This window comes from Lepisma saccharinum, chromosome 25 (assembly GCF_977018435.1).
Source record: "Lepisma saccharinum chromosome 25, izLepSacc3.1, whole genome shotgun sequence".
NCBI lineage: Eukaryota > Metazoa > Arthropoda > Insecta > Zygentoma > Lepismatidae > Lepisma > Lepisma saccharinum.
This window is the reverse complement of record NC_139253.1, coordinates 11,864,954-11,882,946: the sequence shown is the minus strand read 5'-3', so window position 1 is coordinate 11,882,946 and position 17,993 is coordinate 11,864,954. Positions and strand designations below refer to the sequence as shown.

At 35.6% G+C, this 17,993-nt stretch overlaps 1 protein-coding gene across 1 annotated transcript in view; it reads right to left on the bottom strand.

Moving 5' to 3' along the window:
• Nucleotides 1–5,439: 5,439 nt before the first annotated feature.
• The window catches only part of Rtf1 (RNA polymerase-associated protein Rtf1), a 36,233-nt gene continuing 23,679 nt past the window's right edge, over nt 5,440–17,993 (bottom strand). The window contains exons 10-14 of the mRNA XM_083111170.1: nt 16,296–16,390; nt 15,016–15,178; nt 14,356–14,505; nt 9,390–9,567; nt 5,440–7,260 (exon numbers count right to left, since the gene is read on the bottom strand). Coding sequence (XP_082967296.1) covers nt 7,154–7,260; nt 9,390–9,567; nt 14,356–14,505; nt 15,016–15,178; nt 16,296–16,390 — 693 coding nt within the window. The 3' untranslated portion in view covers nt 5,440–7,153. The remainder of the gene's footprint in view (nt 7,261–9,389; nt 9,568–14,355; nt 14,506–15,015; nt 15,179–16,295; nt 16,391–17,993) is intronic.

Genomic DNA, 17,993 nt, shown 5'->3' with positions numbered 1-17,993 from the left:
TTGCACATCCATCAAAACAGTCCACTGTGCTTCCTTTTCAGGACACTGCTCCTCCAGTTCTGTGATTGTAGTAGTAAGGAAAGAGAAGCCATGTACAATTCCTGTTTAAGTGCAAGTTTTTTGGCTTTTTCCACAGCTGAGGAATCACTAGGCAAAGCATCTAAAAATTTTGATATTGTATGGAAATGATTGCAAATAAACACTGCAGCTTTTAACACATTCGGGTCTGGCCTCATAATACAGCATTGTTACCTCTGGTCTGCAGCTTTTGGTTGTTTTTAAAAAAATCATAGAAAAAATATTTTTAATTTGTTTTTATTTACCACATTTTTCTTAAATCTACAAAACTTCCTCTTTTCAATGAACAAAAATTTGTTAAATTTTATTTTCATTTTCAGACGTTTTTTAATATTTTTTTCAGCAACGTTTTGTGAAGAAGAAAAAAGTACAACATTGTAACAAATGTAAATATAGAGATATTTTAAGTTCGTAATCTGGAAATTTCAATAATTAACTACATAAACTATCAATACATCTTTTGAATCTTGCATAAGAATACTTCTTATGTGCACATAACAAAAAATAATTACAAATTACAAGTAATTATCTTTTGTATGAAAAAGTGGCTGCAGGACAGGACCAGATGATGTATCAGTTGGTTCTGCATCATCTGTAAAAATTAAACAAATAAATAAATAAACTAAATAAATAAAATAAATTTTCACTTCACATACACTATACAAAATAATAAATGAAAAAACTAAAAATACATCAGTGCATGTAGGAGAATCAAGCAAGAGGCAAGATGAATAGACCCAAAAAAATTACCTCTTCTCACTTCATTCATAAAATACTAGAGTTTGCAACACTGTTTATATTGTCAACAAGTAATTATTACGAATATAACCTACCTTCCAAATCTTCAAATTCATCTGCATCACCAAAATCGTCGGTAATTTCAAACTCTGAGTCGGAATCCTCTACGAATTCTGGATCTGACGACGCCATTCTAAACAATACACAGTACACCAACCCGACAACAAACAGTCACAGGTGCGAGATAAAAATAGCACATGAGCCACCTAGCGGTAGGAATTTCAACAGAGGAGCTTGAATAAACACGCGCATGAGACGAAGTACGAGCATAGCCTGTCGTTCAATCGGCAAAGCGATTGCATACCGCAGGATGGGCTATGCCCATCGTTCGTCCACATTGACTTTAAGTGCACTGCAGGCTATGCATGTCGTGAGACCCCAATGTGTTAACCATGTACCCCATCTAGTGAGGATGGGAGAGGGTGGTAGTGGAAGTTTCGTAATTTCTACGTACTTCTGTATTCTAGAAGGAGCCTTTTTCAGTATTTTCTTAATGCTAGACACAAATTCGTTCACATATGTATATTCATCTCTAAGAGCTTCAGAAACTCGATGCAATGCATGAACTATGCAAGTCACATGTTTTAAGTTAGGATACATATTCTTCAGATTAGAAAATGCAGCTAACATGTAAGATGCTTGATCTGTAAGAAGTAACCCCACACTATCATATTTTACGCCCTCCGGTCACAATACAAAACATGCATCATTGAAACTTTGCATTACACTTGCATTATCTGTTTTGACGAGAAAATAAGTTTTTAAAAGCATGGGTTTCACTTGATGTCCATTGAGAAGTGCTACTAAAATGTTCAAAACGTACCTGTTTTGCCTATCTGTGGTTTCATGTAGTATGAAATAGACTAGATGGTCAGCTACTACTTGCCTGATCTGCGAGATTCTAGCTTCATAGAGAGGTTGAAGGTAAGATTTCCTTAAGGTGCTCTCATCTGGAACTGACTTCCCAGTACATTTTTGCAAATATGATTTCATGACAGGATTGTTAAGTTTCGAAAGAGGTATTCTACATGCTATAAATGTCCTTGCTGTCTCACTGAAAAATTAATTTGTATTTCTGGATGAATTGCTGTCGCTTCCTACCTTTACCATCTCATAGTTCTTTATTCCTGACGTGCTTTCCACTTCATAGATGTTGCACAACCCGGCTGTGTTGGTGTTTGTCATTAACAGCAATAGAAATATCACACACATCACACCTCAGAACAAACAGATCCATCACACTGAATGCCATCACCGCTTAACTGTTTAACAATGTCCTGCAGTTTCCCAACATTTACTTTATGTTTTGGCATGGTGAACAAGCAAATCCGATTCATCGATCAGTCGATCACAGAGTTTAGTTACCTTGCTCGCTGAGACGGGAGAAGGAAATGAAAACAAAACAGCTTTCCTACAACAATTCGTAAACAATACAGCATAGGACAAAAAATAGCACAACTTCTAGCAATTGTAACGCGTCATTGTTGGCACTGTTTAAAGTCCGCATGCTTACTACATTAACGTCCAAGAACTGAAGAAAGCCGATTCATTGTTGTGCAGTAAACAAGAATCGCGTGCCTCGAATGTGGGTGGGGTTAAACAGCGTGAAAATTGTATTTAAAAAAATGATAAGTATGCAAAAAGGGCGAAAAGGTGCAAAATGTTCTGAGATTGTGAAAAGGTGGAAAAGGTTCCGAGATTGTGAAAAAGGTGCAAAAAGGTGCAACCGAAACACCATGAGTAGAGTTCAATACATGCTTATTTTGGGGATGAGTAACTTTTTTGCCCACACAAAATAATTTAAGATGCAGCACCTAAAATTCCTAGCTCTGGACATTACCTTTTACTTCAATAGCACGGTGCTGCGACGATTCTGTACTGGGGGGGCTAGCTCCATGTGGCAAAATATTTGATGTGCCACCTTTTGTATCTTTCCTCTGCTTCATATAGATTTAAAAATGATTTGAGAAGTGTAAAATATATATAAACAAAATACTGCAACCAATATTATTGTCTAGTGGGTTCCTTCAGTCAGTAAAATAACTGGTTTCCCCAGTATGAGGCCAGTAATTCTTGTTCAATTCCTGCATATTGTCATGACATAAGGAATGAGACCAATGAAAAGCTGTTTGGAAAGACTTAGCTTTAATATGAATTATCCTCGTATTTGACTTTTCGGAAACAAGACCTTTATCATTAAACCTACATAAACCTAAACCCTTTGCCTCAGAGTAGTTGTAGAATACAGGACTTATTATTGTAGACATCAGGCCCGGGGTTTATGTACATGGTGGTTTGTCCTCCTTTATTTCAGTTACAACATTTCGGCCAAGTTATGTTAAGTCTTTTTTCTCTAAATATTTTATTCATGTTTCAAATATCATACTTTCCATTTTGAGAACCTTTTATAAGCAGTTTTTCACTTGGTGAAGACCCTGTTGCTGGCAGGGGGGTCAAGGGGCTACAGCTTCCCCTTAAATCATTACCTGAATGCATTCACGATTTCTTGAATTTATTTCCCTGTATCAGCAACTGTTGAATTTCTGGTAAAATTCAAAATTTCAGGAGTGTACAGAGAACTTTGCAGGGCCTCATCCCCTTCACATTCCAGGGGCAGCAGCTACGCAACTGAGGCCTAGCCTGGGCTTCAATAAAATATCAAAGTTGGCTATCGCTACATACACTACCTAAATTTCACCTTGATCCCTTACGGTTATATCTTGTCAGGTACATTGACTATAGGAAGAATATATCCTCTTCGTTGAAAATTAACACTATGTTGACAGTGGCGGCAGAATCGTATGGTTAATGTTTTGTCAAAGTTTGTTGTTCACTTTATGTTTAGATAGGCTAATTGGAGCAGGACCTATGGTTTAAATTGGGATAAAAATTCTGAAGTACTGTCAACGTCTGTCCTAGTGAACCTTGGACGACTTGATTACACGGCGACAGGGTTAACACTAAACAATTGAGGTGGTCAAACTAATGTTTTAACAAATAATAAAATTTCAGTAATATTCTCTATTTTACATGAAACTAAACCTTGACATTGACGATCACATGGAAATAAAAATGAATTAAGTTTTGAAACTGATAAAATCCAGCTGATACATGTACATATCTATTCAGGTGCCAATAGTAGTCATTGTCCTTGGCATCCTCCTCTTTTTTTTTTACATAATGTATTTGTAAATTTTCTAGAATTTATTCAGACATATTTTTCTCAAGTTTCTTCGTATCTATACTAAAGGCCTCTTCAACTGGCTGTTCACCTTGTAAGCAGGCAGTACCTCACTTACGAAGACTACATTCTAGAAGAAGATTGGGTCTCCTGTAGACATGTCCCGAAGTGTAATCTTTAGTTTGCTTGTTCTTTCATACTATGGGAATGAGAGACACGGTAATAGATAATTAAGGTACTCACGTTTTCCGCAAAGCTGTTTTACATTATTGTCTATTAATTTCGGTAGCCACTGCCACCATCCTCCTTGGAATTCGTTGTGTTGTTGCTTGGCGCATTTCTGTTGTTTTTTTCCCTAAATCGCCGCTAGGTGTGCTGCTGTCGCCTGTATGTCTGCGTATATGTCCTCTGCTGTTCACCGGTGTTAATTGCTGCAGTAACGGAAGCCAGGCGTGGTGTGCCTGATAACTATCTATGTTCAGTTCATGGATGTAGTGCATGATGGTGTGTGTTTCTTTGATTTTTGTGTCTATGAGTGTGTGTGCTTTGTATTTGACATGCTTCTTGTTCTTTGTTCTGCACTTTGAATCCTCCCCCATGCTCATGAGGATTCACTCATAACAGAACACTAGCAAACCAAACATTTACAACTGTGCATGGGAAGAAACTCACTTACAATAGGTCTCAGATTGTAATTTGTTTGGATCCATAATTAGTGTCCGGCACCTTTGGACATAAAAATACAGGATGTGGGAAGTTGCAAAGTGAGGGAAATGGAAGCTTGGGAGTGGAAATTGGTTTGATTGGGAAAGTTACTGGGAAGCCTTGTTCAGGCGAGGGAGTGTGGCTGATATTCCATCTTTTCTGTGCTGAGATGCAAGAGAATTGGGGTAAGGGGTGGATGATCGCTATCTGTAAGCAGCAATTGAAAGGAATATTGTGATGGTTGGTATGCAAGGCAACAGTGAAGTTTTGGGTTGAAGAGCGTTGGTTGTTGATCCTGAGGTTGAGGGCAGTGCTTCCCCCAGGTAAAAGTCACCATAGATGTTGCGGTGAGGATATAGATGAGGTTTGAGGTGTGGAAGGTAAATTTGCCAGTTGTGGTGTGAATCTGGAGGGTGTGAGAAGTGATGAAAATGGGGCACGTTGGGGGATACTAGTTGTGGTGAAGGGGTGTTGTTGTGGACCAGGATGTTTTGGAGTTTGGGAGAATGTTTGAAAACAACTATGGGTTTGTCAGGAAAGATATAGCTACTCACTTTGTCAGTCAACATGTATTCTTTATGCATTCATACAAGGTATTACGTTCTGTTTCTTTCACACAACTTAAAACTATGATTTGAACTAAAATCCAATGATTCTCCTAAAGCAAAACAGCTGGAAATATATGAAATAGTTTATTACACTTAACTATAATTTCGGTTTTACTAAAATAATTATCACACAAAAAATACAGCCTTTTATACAACTAATGCCATGTGTGCATTAGTTCATACTGTCTGAACACATACTTAGGTATGGTTTAAATATTAAGTCTTTTGGATGCTAATGTACAGGAAAGGCCTCGAACCGTCATTGAAACTGCACAAGTCTAGTATAAGACTAGTGATACAGTAGGTAAAATCAAGGCAGTGAAACAACATTCTTCCTCTGCTTCTGGTAAATTCAAATTATAGTTACTATACAATATTGAAACAATGAAGTTTTCACATTATCAAGTCTCAGAGTAACAAAATCTTTTATTTAAATGAGCCACTCGAGTTCAATTCATATTTATTATGCAATAAAAAAAGCAACTGTAATAAATATGTACATTTCAGGGATAGTCATATTTTTTAAACAAATGAATTTGGCTGTATCCAAAGAAACCTTCAAGTTATTGTACTATGCTTTTGGAAATACATCAGAATGAAGTCAAGCTAAGTACGTTCATTGACTCAATAAATGGGTTGAAATGTTCAGAGGTATTTTAGTTAAAAAATGGAATTTAGAATGTTCTGAACCACTTGCAAAAACCTAGCACAAAAAATTGGTACATTTAGAAAGGTGCCATAGTTTTTATAAGATGTCACATATAACTCATTTGTAAGGTACTGTTGTAATGTGCATGCAACATTAGGAACCGAGAATTTAATTTACAAACAAAAATTGGATGTTCTCATAAATCACAACTGTAGTACAAACACATAGCGGCTTTTCATTTATCATAAATAGAAAAAGAGGATTATGCACCAGTTCTAGCTTCATATTTTCTTTGCAAAATACACTGAATAAAGGCATTCAAAACAGACCAAGACGACCATATCCACCTAACACAGTGAAATCTGATGTAAATTAATCATTTTGAAGTAAATAAAATTAATTCTTCATAAGTACCCCACACAATATCTATCTTTCTAGATATAAACAAACTATCAAGTCACATGATTGCTAAATTGACACTTAGATGTCTGTTTTTCATTCCTTAGCTTCTTTTTACACACTTTACTGTAGAAAATAACAGTATTTTGGCAAGTCTTTTATTTCTGTTGTCTCTAAAATACGGACATCACAATGAAACTCATTTGCACACACTCACCATCTTATCTTTCGCACACACATGCACACAACTTTTAAGTATGCAATTTCATAGCATATCACTCAGCAGTACTACCACTCACCAACAGCTGCACCTGGATACATACTTTTTTTCTTTTTTTGTGGCATAAGAACTCTAGACACGAACATGAGCAAGCAAAAAACATTTTTTATAACTTCCTGTGCACACTGAAATTACTCAAAGATTCTTGTAGAAACCCTATTCATTTTATTAAAAATCTGATAATGGTGAAGACACCACCACTGGTAACAAATTGCAATTAGTGTCAACAGTCCTGTTCAAGAAAATGCAAGAGTAAACTCTTGGAACAATTGATGTGAAGAGATGATGAATCTATGTACATACTGATGCAGAAAAAATTGATAACTCACGGTAAAGAAAACAGAAATGTGCAGTCAGTTGTGTGCTTTGCTGCTGTTTGTTAACATGTAGAAAATATTCCACTTAATCACTTCACAACACCCTTGATTGTAACAAAACACCAACTTGCAAACACTTCAGATCAGTCCTCGTTTCTTCTTGTAGTCTTCGAGGTTCAGCGAACGCCTTGGACCGGTGTCCTTCACAGCATTCAGAGGTTTCGGAGTTACACTAACTGGGTTACCTAAAAATAATTAAAAAATCATGACTTATTTATGCACAAAGAGCTTGAACAGTACACCACAAGTTGTCAACATCATAAATAGTACAAATGGGGCCTCCCTGATGGTACAGTGGTAAGGAGTCCCAGGTTCGATACCCGGTGGAGGCACATCGTGGTTCAGATCCCACTTAAAAATGTAGGTCCAGTACCGATTAGCCTTTCTGTGCATAAAGTGGACTTAAAACAAAAACTCAAACTTAAAGTACAAATGGAATATGACAAAAAGAAAATTTACAACAAGGATAGTACACAAAACCTGGAATACAAACTCTCAGCATCATTATCTGCATACAAACATTATGTAGTAAACTGGACTCATCAAGAATCTATAAATGTAACTGTGAAAAAGTATACAATGGTCAAATTAAAGAAGCAATTAAACCCAGAATTAATAACCATGATGGCTATAAGAAGAGGGGAGAGGAGGCTGCTTCAGCAAATCACATCATAAACACACAGTATGGTATATGTAAGGGAAATAAAATAAATAATGTATGCACCAAGTTAAAAAAGAAACCTGAAAGAAGCATTATTAATAAATATTAGCAATAATACCAACACCACCACAGCACTTTTGCTACATGGGTTGCTTTACAAAAACCACATGTATTAATATAGAGCCGAAAAACCCTTATGATATCACAGGTTGTCTCCAAAGAGGAAGAAGGCAGTTCTATCTAGGACATGGCTTCCTGGTGTCAGTGGGATCAGTTTGAATGGCATTCAAACCATTGTGTGCAATACGCTTTCATATCAAACCCAGGAATCGTTGATTACAAGGCGATGGTGTTACCACTACACCATTGGGGAGAAGCACTTATGGAAAAGCGTTGTGTCATTAATATTTAGACCGTCGAGTGGGTTTTCGAAAGTAGCCTCTCTCTGGCTGCTGCCTTTGCGTGCGATTTTTAAATTTTACACTTATTTCAGAAAAACGTTATATCTCTGAGACTATTTGAGCAATCTACTTCGGGTAACTTTTGTGTTGCAGCTAGAACATCAGGGCATTCAACCATGCAGGAATCAAAATGCCAAAGCCAATAAGAGGTGCTTGGGCCGCAGCCCCAAACTTTCAATGAAAAAAATCATAAAAGTGGGAGTTTTTCATATATTTGATAATGTAATGCACCCAGGAACATGAAATGACTTTCATTCGGTTGAGAAAGGACCATTCTTTGAAAATAAGGCTAAAGTTTACCTCTCCTTCCCAAAATAGCACGGAAAGAGGGGCAAACTCTCCATTTGTATGATTTTTCATTGAAAGTTGGGGGCTGCGGCCCACCCAACCTTTCTTATTGGCTTTGGCATCTTGATTCCTGCACGGATGCATGCCCTGATGTTTTAGCTGCGAAACAAAAGTTACCCAAAGTAGATTGGTCAAATAGTTTATGAGTTATAACATTTTTTTGGTTTCACCGAGGCATTTTGGCGCGAATTTCAAATTCGTACACTTATTTGACAAAATGTTATAACTCGTAGACTATTTGACCAATCTACTTAGGGCAACTTTTGTTTTGCTGCTAGAACAACAGGGCATGCAACCGTGCAGAAATCAAAACACCAAAGCCAATAAGAGGGGTTGGGTGGGCCACAGCCCCCAACTTTGTATGAAATATATCATAAAAATGGGGAGTTTTTTTCACATGTTCTATAATGCAATGCACCCAGGAACATGAAATGACTTTCATTCGGTTGAGAAAAGACCATTCTTTGAAAATGAGGCTAAAGTTTGCCTCCCCTTCGAAAAAATAGCAGGGGAAGAGGGGACAAACTCCCCATTTTTATGATTTTTTTTCATAGAAAGTTGGGGGCTGCAGGCTGAGGGCTGGTAGCATCAGAATACAGCCTCAATGAGCAAAACAATGATGATTTTCTCTACAAACTGTGAAACGTTGTCAACACACACAGATGTACACATACCTAGGTACTGTACATACATTTGTCACTTACATAGTAATACCACCTCCACCTATGTTGCCAACAACTTTATAGATAAAAATTAACAACATTAGATAGCAATGGTCGTAAAGGACGAAAGCAACAACAAAATATGTTGAATGAAAGAAAGTGATGGAATATTTCGTACTTACTTGGCAACGGAACTTCAAGATCAATTTTAATATCAAAATCGTGGGCTACAAAGAGATCATCATTCTTAATATCACTCTTATCCTTTTCTTTTTCCTTCTCTTTCTCTAATGCTTCAGCGGCCGCAACTGCTGCTTGTGCAGCTCTCCTCATCTGATCTTCCTTCTTTTTCTGCTCCGCCTACATGAAAGAAAAGAACCTCTGTCTGTTACATGTTCTTCATGGATCTTTGGCAAAATACCTAATATGAGTGTCACTACAAAAGTTTTGGCATATGTTTGTAACAGAGTTGGAAGCAATTGGTTGTTTGTAATAAAGTTACAAATAACAGTTATTTATTTGTTGCAGTTGCAATTGTTACTTTTGGAACAATGATAAATGTAATTCGGCAAGTTTTCTGGTATTGAATAATAAAATTAATAGTTTACTTTTTTTAAATTTAAATAGTAATGAACAAATTTTTGGTTTGCTAAAAAAAAAGTTACTAGTTAGACACACATTTTTATGAGTAAATGTTGGGTGTGATGTAATTTGTTTAAACAAGTAAGAGTTTACTTTGAATTTTCTTTCCTCTTATGTTTCATATTTAAATATTTATGTGTATTATTAATTAATTAAAATAAATGTTAATTTTAGATAGCTTAGTAATACACAAGAACATCCCACTTGCAGTTCATGTTCTTCAAGTTATAGATCTAGAATTGTAAATGTACAGTAGTTTGCAATTACGTTTTAAAGTAACAGTAACTGCATGTGAGTTATATTTAAAAAAAGATAATATTTGAGTTACTTTATGAGCGACTTTATGAGCGAAGTAAGTAAGTTACTTTTTAAACGTAAATTTTCAAAGATTTGTTTGCTTGGAGCAAGGTTGGTAACCCCTGGCCATATCTTTTCAAAAAGCTCTGCATATGCTTCGTATTTACAGCAGTGTTGTCCAGTAACAAAGCAAAACTTATTGGAATGTGTTGTTCTTTGAGTCAGCATGGAGATGGAAAAAGAGCACTTTCATGCAATTATTCTTTCCAATTTTAGAAGTGGGAAATTCGTTTAGAATGGTCTGCAGAATTTAAAATTGCAAGAATATCTCTCACAGATGGGAAGAGAAACAGTATTGTCTGTTGACTGAAGTTATGGAAGAAATCATAGCCATTACAGAAGAGATAATGAATGAAGAACTTTGAAATTGAAATGGTGAAATACAAGTAGCCATGGATGTTCAACATGATATGTAAAGGCAAGAATACATGGATTGGTGCTCAGAAATGCTTTTTACATTTTGAAACAAGATTAGACTATTTTCTTTTTTCCTATATTGCAGAACAGATTCAGAGGCTGCCAATTCTCAAAAAAGAGAAAGGCTACCATTCTATCCTACACAGTGTTTCACTCTCTAAAAATAAAGTGGCAATACTGCTTTCAGAAGTGGTTCAGAAGAAAGAGAAGTTGTGTGGAGAGAACACAAAGTTTCGAGAAATTTTGACATCTAGCTTGTTTAAGTTCTGATTTGTCTGTATCCCAAAACTTTTGTAGGGTCCCTCACAATGAGAGAAATGTAAATTGAGAAGAAAAAATATACCAAAATGCTTTACCGACACCAAGAAAGTAAAGCATAGTGTGTAAAAATCTACAATCTACATTCTACTGCTTTAATGTAAACAGAAATATAAGACAAGAGAAAAGGGAGAGGGGAGAAGGACAGGGGTAGCCATGCATTTTCAGAACAAAGGCCAGCCATACTTTATACATATCTGCAAATTACACTCTACATTTGTTATATTTATCTTAGGGAGGTGCCGATATGAAATTCTGACCAATACCGACAAAGTTCCGATATAAAATTCCAAATGGTCCTTCAAGAACCTGAATGGACCATTGACCTTCTTCCTTAATAAATGCAGGTCTTGAGATGACTGCAGTGCACAAGATTAATTATAACAAAATGGCAGGATTATGCACTAAATTATGAGACATTTATAGATATATTGGATTGGTAAAATAATTGGTAATTTTACAAATAAACTGATATCGGCCGATAGCACTGCCCCTGCTGCCTTGCAGGGAGGGGGGGATCCCCAAAGGCTAGGGGAAGGTTACCGCAACAGAAAACCAAAGGGTAGAAGGAACTCTTTAGGCATAGTGAAGCCAATCCTTCTATGGGGAGTAAATCCCTATCAGACAATTCCCGGTCCTCCAAGGAAGTGGGGGGAGGGGGTTGACCTAGGCCAGCAACCTATCTCTGGAAAAAATAGAACCGCTAAAAAAGCTCAAAGGAATAATGTGTGGACTGCTACTTTACGACAACCAAGGCATGTTAAAAGGACAAGAGAGAATGTGTTATAGATAGGTTCATGGAATTTTAAAACAATGCTTCAAGCAGGAAAGATGCAAATGATAGCTGAAGAAATAAAAAAAGATACAAATAAAGATAACAGCATTACAAGAAATACGCTGGCAAGGTTTTGGTAAAATATAAAAGAGAACACATATACAGTTTACTACAGTTGCTCAAATGATAGAACTGGACAGTTTGGTACTGGCTTCCTAGTAATTAATAAAATGGAAAAAGCAGTTTTAGGGTTTGAACTGTTTAATGATAGATTATGTAAACTCAGAATAAAAGGAAAATATCATAACAACAGTTTAGTATGTACCCACGCTACTACAGAGGAGAAAGATGATGAAACGAAAGAGCAATATTATGAAGAATTACAACAGATGATTGATCGAACACCAAAGAATGATATAACCATAGTCATAGGAGACTTTAATGCCCAAATAGGAAAGGAAGATACATATAACCAGATTTCAGGAAACCATTCATTACGTAACAAAACAAATGAAAATGGTGATTTACTAGCAAACTTTGCTATAACAAATAATATGATTATATCGAGTACAATGTTCCAACATAAATTAATTCACAAAGGAACTTGGACTTCTCCTGACAGCAAAACAATAAATCAAATAGACCATGTACTTATAAATCAAAATAAGAAGCAAGTACAAGATGTAAGATCAATGAGAGGACCAGATGCTGAAACTGACCACTTTCTAGTTAAAACAATAGTTCAGCAAACAAAAACAAAAATGATAGAAGATGGAATCTGTCTAACATAAATAACAGTTTTAAGATAAGATAATATAAAACAATAGTTAATACAAAACTAAGAGAAAAAGCAGAATATAATGATATAGAAAAAGATTGGGAAAACATTAAAACAGCCATATTGGAAGCTGCCTCTGAAGTATTTGGAACGGAACCAAAAAGAGAGAGAAATGAATGGTGGGATGAGGAGTGTCAAAACTCGATTAAAGCAAAGAACGATGCTATGAAAAAGTGATTGAATAGAAACACAAGAGGAAATCGAGAATGTTATGAATGGAAAAGAAGACAAACAAAAATACTATGCAGAAAAAAGAAGAGACGTTGGCTACAAATGAAAATTAGTGAAATAGAGAAAGCAAGAAGTATGCATTTTACAAGAAAATTCCATAAAGATGTGAGAAATTACAGCAGAGGATTCCCAGCCCAATCCATAGTGAGTAAAGACAAAAATGGAAATAGTTTATCAGAAAAGGAAGAGATTTTAAGAAGATAGAAAGATTATCTTCAAGACCTTTTAAACTTTGGCAATTCAGATATATTAACCGAAGTACCACCAGAAAGAGAAATAGAGACAGAAGAGAATTTAAGCCCACCTACTTATCAAGAAATAGTCCAAATTATTAAAAACTTGAAGGGAAACAAAGCAACAGGGTCAGATAATATTATACCGGAATTAATTAAAAGTGGAGGAATGAAATTGAAACACAAAATATGTAAGTTAATTTTAAAAGTCTTGGAAAAATAAGAAATGTCACAAATATGGTCAGAAGGAATAATTTGCTCTATCCATAAAAAAGGGGGACCAAAGTACGTATATGTGATAATTATAGAGGAATCACTTTATCAAATATATCATAAAAAATATTTTCTGTTGTATTGTACAACCGGCTTACAGAAATAGTGAAAAAACAATTAGGAGAATACCAAATGGGTTTCAGACCAAACAGATCCACAATAGATAATATCCATATAATCAGACAAATATATGAAAAATGTTATGAGCCCAATATCACAATACATAATACATTTATAGATTACAAACAGGCTTTTTGAAGTGTAAAAAGGACAGTTAATCTTGAGTCCCTAAAGAAATATAGAGTACCAAATAAACTAATCCAACTAATTAAAATAACCTTAAGAAATACCACTGTAAAGTTGGAATAAACAATGAAACTACAGGAAGCTTTGGAGTTAATATTGGGGTACGACAAGGAGTTCCCCTATCAGCTATGATTTTTCAATAACAATTGATAGAATTATCAAAAAGCAAGACATGAGAGGCACAATAGCAACAAGATTAAAACAACTATGTGCGTACGCAGATGATAGCACATTTATGTAGTTGTCCGAGTATAAGCTTATTCCTGCGTAAAGGACTTCATTTTTGCTTCTCAAATATTTACACCAGAATTAACTAATTTTCTATGATTTGCATAACTCACAGGATAAATCAGACCTCTGAAAGTGTAATGTCAGTCAATAAACTCTAAATTTCGTGTTTGAGAGTTTATTTCACATTTTGCAGTCCATTTCGCATCATTTTGTGACAAAACATGGTAGGAAAATGAACCTCCCACCTTTCAGAAACATGAAAAATGAACATTACAGTGTGTTATTTCACATTTTGTGTTTCAGTCAAAAACGAAATGTGCATACCTCTAATAATTGCGGAGTAAACCAGTCCAGATTAACATTCTGTACACAAATTTGGTCTTAAAAATTTTGTAACTGTGCTCAAGGATGTTATGAGACAACTGCATCTATTACCAAAGTAAGTACCATTTTGAGACGATTACCAAAAATGATTTGCTAACTAATATCAAGGAAGTATTAAATAATAAGCCAGGGGGAATACTCACCAACATACTGGCTTGCTTCAGCTTCTCTTCCTCTTCTTGCAACTGAAGCTGATCCATTTGTTCACTAACTTTGAATACCATGCGAGGTTTTGTACTGCGTCTAGTGAATGGATCATCAATTTTCTTTCCTTTATTGGCACGAACCTCTTCCTGGAATATAAAGATTACATTATTAGTGTTTACATATGTACTATCAAATTTATATAATTATACAAGCTTCTTCAAGATCACAAGTTTCGTACACAAGAGTATATGCCTAAAAGCCATACACTAACAGTAATACTTGAAATTTTCACCTAAGAATACGTTCAGGAGATAATAAAATAACATGACTTTTCACACCACATGTGGTGCCTTGACATGCTAATAACATGTTATTTAAGATAATAAAGTTTATTCAAAGTGTTCAAAACAAATTAATAAAAAAAGGGTATATTTTGACAATACAGTAAAAACCTCAATTTTGCATTTTTAAGAGAGCGAAGCTGAAACAACTTAAAATGCAGGAAATTGTATAAAAGAGGAAAATTTGATAACATTTTGCTATGTTGGGACTGTCAAGATGGAATGTATAATGCAAGAAAATGTAAAATCTGGGAACATAAACTTGGGGTTCCACTGTATATTTGATTGTATTACATTAGGAAAAACAGTTCCTACCATGATTGCTTTCTCTGCTTCTTCAACATTCTTCTTTCGATTCCTGTCGTTTATGTAGCTAATACTGGAAATGGTTGAGGTACGGAGTCTGTCCAGTTCTTCCGCTCGCTCCTCAAGTTCTTGGAGTTTCCGCTGAATTCTTGTGGCTTCATCTTCATCTCCCCTGGGAATGGAATTGCATTTAGATTCATACGTTGCAATTTCAAAGAATGGATCCAACTTTTTCAGAGGCCATGGTGGCTACTCTGTGATTAAGATAAAATTCAAGCACTAAATGTTCCTATATAACTACATACACACACATGAAACAAAATCAAAGATATACTAACGCCATCTCCATGACAACCCTTATTTCCTCAAATTACGAAATTCCATGGTGGAATATCCCATTGAGATGGCCTGAAAAGTGCTTTTCTTTCTTTCTTCAATGAGCGACGTGTGACCAGTGCACCCATTCCCATCAACTGCATTGTCTGACTTTGAATGAATGAATGAGTTCAAAAGTTTTGTTTGTGTCAGCATGTATCACCATTTTGCACCCTTCAAAGTATATGGAGGAAAATTCCCTTATCTAACATCCTTACCTCAGAATTAAACAAAGGAAAGTAAAAAATCCCTGGGTGAAAGGTTGAAAGGGACCTGCACAGGACACACACAACACATTAAAAAGGTAAAGACAAACTAAAAAAAACTTAATTACAGAGAGTATAAATGGACCAATTCTCACAAAGCTCAAAACACAAGATACAACACTGTCATCATCTTCCAATCTCCCGACATGGATGATAAATCGCTGTCTGAGGATATTAAAATTGAATTGTTCGAGAAGGATGTGCCAAACATTTAAAATTACAGACATGACACAGCGGAGGATCCAGCCATTGCAGCAAATGACGATGTGCGAGATGATTGTGGGTTTGAGGAATGTCATGCACCAATGGTGGGCTTGATAGTGGAAAGCTTGTTCCGCTCTTCCTGCCAATGGGAAGAAGGGAGCAACGAAAAGCTTCCAAACTGCCCTCAAGATACAGGGCCAGTACAGAAATTTTACACATCAAACAAGGAATCAAAGCAGGGGCTATCAACACCAAAGACACGAGTACTAACCATTTGGCTACAATGAAGAACTGTCGCAAGAATACAAATTTTATTTTTATTTCACTGGCTACATTTCAACACATGCAAGGAGTTTTTATCAGGCCACAATAACAAACAGTGAATATGAATGTTTCTACTTCTTTGATTTGAAATTTGGTAAAACATATGCTACGATTACGTACCTTCCTATTGCCATGTCCCGCTCTTTCATCAATTGAGTCTTTTTCATTGCATAGTTGAAAGGGTTTGTTTGGAATCGCTCCTTCTCCTTAATTATCTACAATATAATACATGGAATTTATAATAATTGACAAAATATAATTTCATTTTTAATCAACAACTACTTTACTAATGTACTACCCATTATGGATAGACCAACATGAAATTTTGCTGATACTGATAAACTGCCAATATATATGCCAATGCGGATAACTAATAATATTCCAGTATAAAATTCGGATAACTAATAATATTCCAGTATAAAATTCCAAATGTTCAATGAAAAATGTGAATGGTATGAACATGATGATTATATATTTATATTCATAAAGAATAACAACAAATTGGTGGAATTTTACACTAAATTACAGGATATTGCATTGATGATGAAACAGATGATACAATAAATTCTCACCTGGGTCTTTGAAAGGTGTTATGATAAATGCAAATAATGAGAAATTACATGTATACAGAACTTTTGTTTGTGTCTTAGACCTGGGGAAGTAACAACTGGGAGGAACCCTACAGAGTATGACGATTTTTATAATGAATACTGAGAAGAAACTTGTTTCAGTATTGAGTTTGAGATTTTGTTTTAAGTTCACATTATGCACAGGTAGGTGGACTTACGCAACTCCACCGCGTATCGAACCTCGGAACCATTACGAGGATACGACATTGCCACCATGACATCGGGGAGGCGAACTTGTTTGAGTAAATGCTCTGGTAATGTGACATGTTTCTTGTGAGAGTTATATCATATGGTAAATAGTCAACACTTTTGGATTTCTTCTTTGCTCAAATTAATACATTATAAAAACATTTAATGATTAAAAATGAGTGAATTGAGTAACTCCCTGATGGTACAGGAAGTGGTCTTGTAATCTCCTTTGATCCCACTGTAAAATGTAGGTCCACTCTCAATTAGCCTATCTGAGCATAAAGTGCACTTAAAATAGGAAACGAAAAACAAAGATGCTGGACTCATCTGAGTGATGCCAACCTGCAAAAGATTTGTAATCAATAAAAGTGGATGTTAAAGTATTTTGTTAAGTAGAACTAAAAAAAAAAATTACACCCAAGACCAGAGTGGAGTAGGTCTACCCTACCAAATACTAAAAGGAAGCCGGAGAGTGGGACCAAAGGCTAAAGGTGCACTTCACGTTTTCCATGCGTGCATCACAACCACCCATAGGCCCACCTATGGATGTTGAGTATTTTGTGAACACACACATATCTAGGTTCTTTCCAAACATTCGTGTTCCCACTTTTAATAAATGCATTTTGCACTGTAAAATAAAGATTAAACTCAGGCAAAATACCACCAACTTAAAACTGAACATCCAGTTCCAATTAGCCTTTCTGTGCATAAAGTAGACTTAAAACCAAACTCAAAACAAAAAAAAATCACTAAATAGAAATGAAAAATCATGCTTACTAAGTTTCAATTGGTATGAAAATAATGGTTTCAATATTAATTTTTCATTTTGAAAGTTGTTTCCATGGCCATCTAACTACCGTAAAAAGGATGGCCTTTTGTCTCGAGCTTGGTAACCTTGCCAGATCTCACCTGGTCCATAGCCAAAGAGAATCTTTTCATCATGAACATTGCGGTTAAAAGTAATAACGGCCATTATTTAGTTAATTGATGAAATTTTATT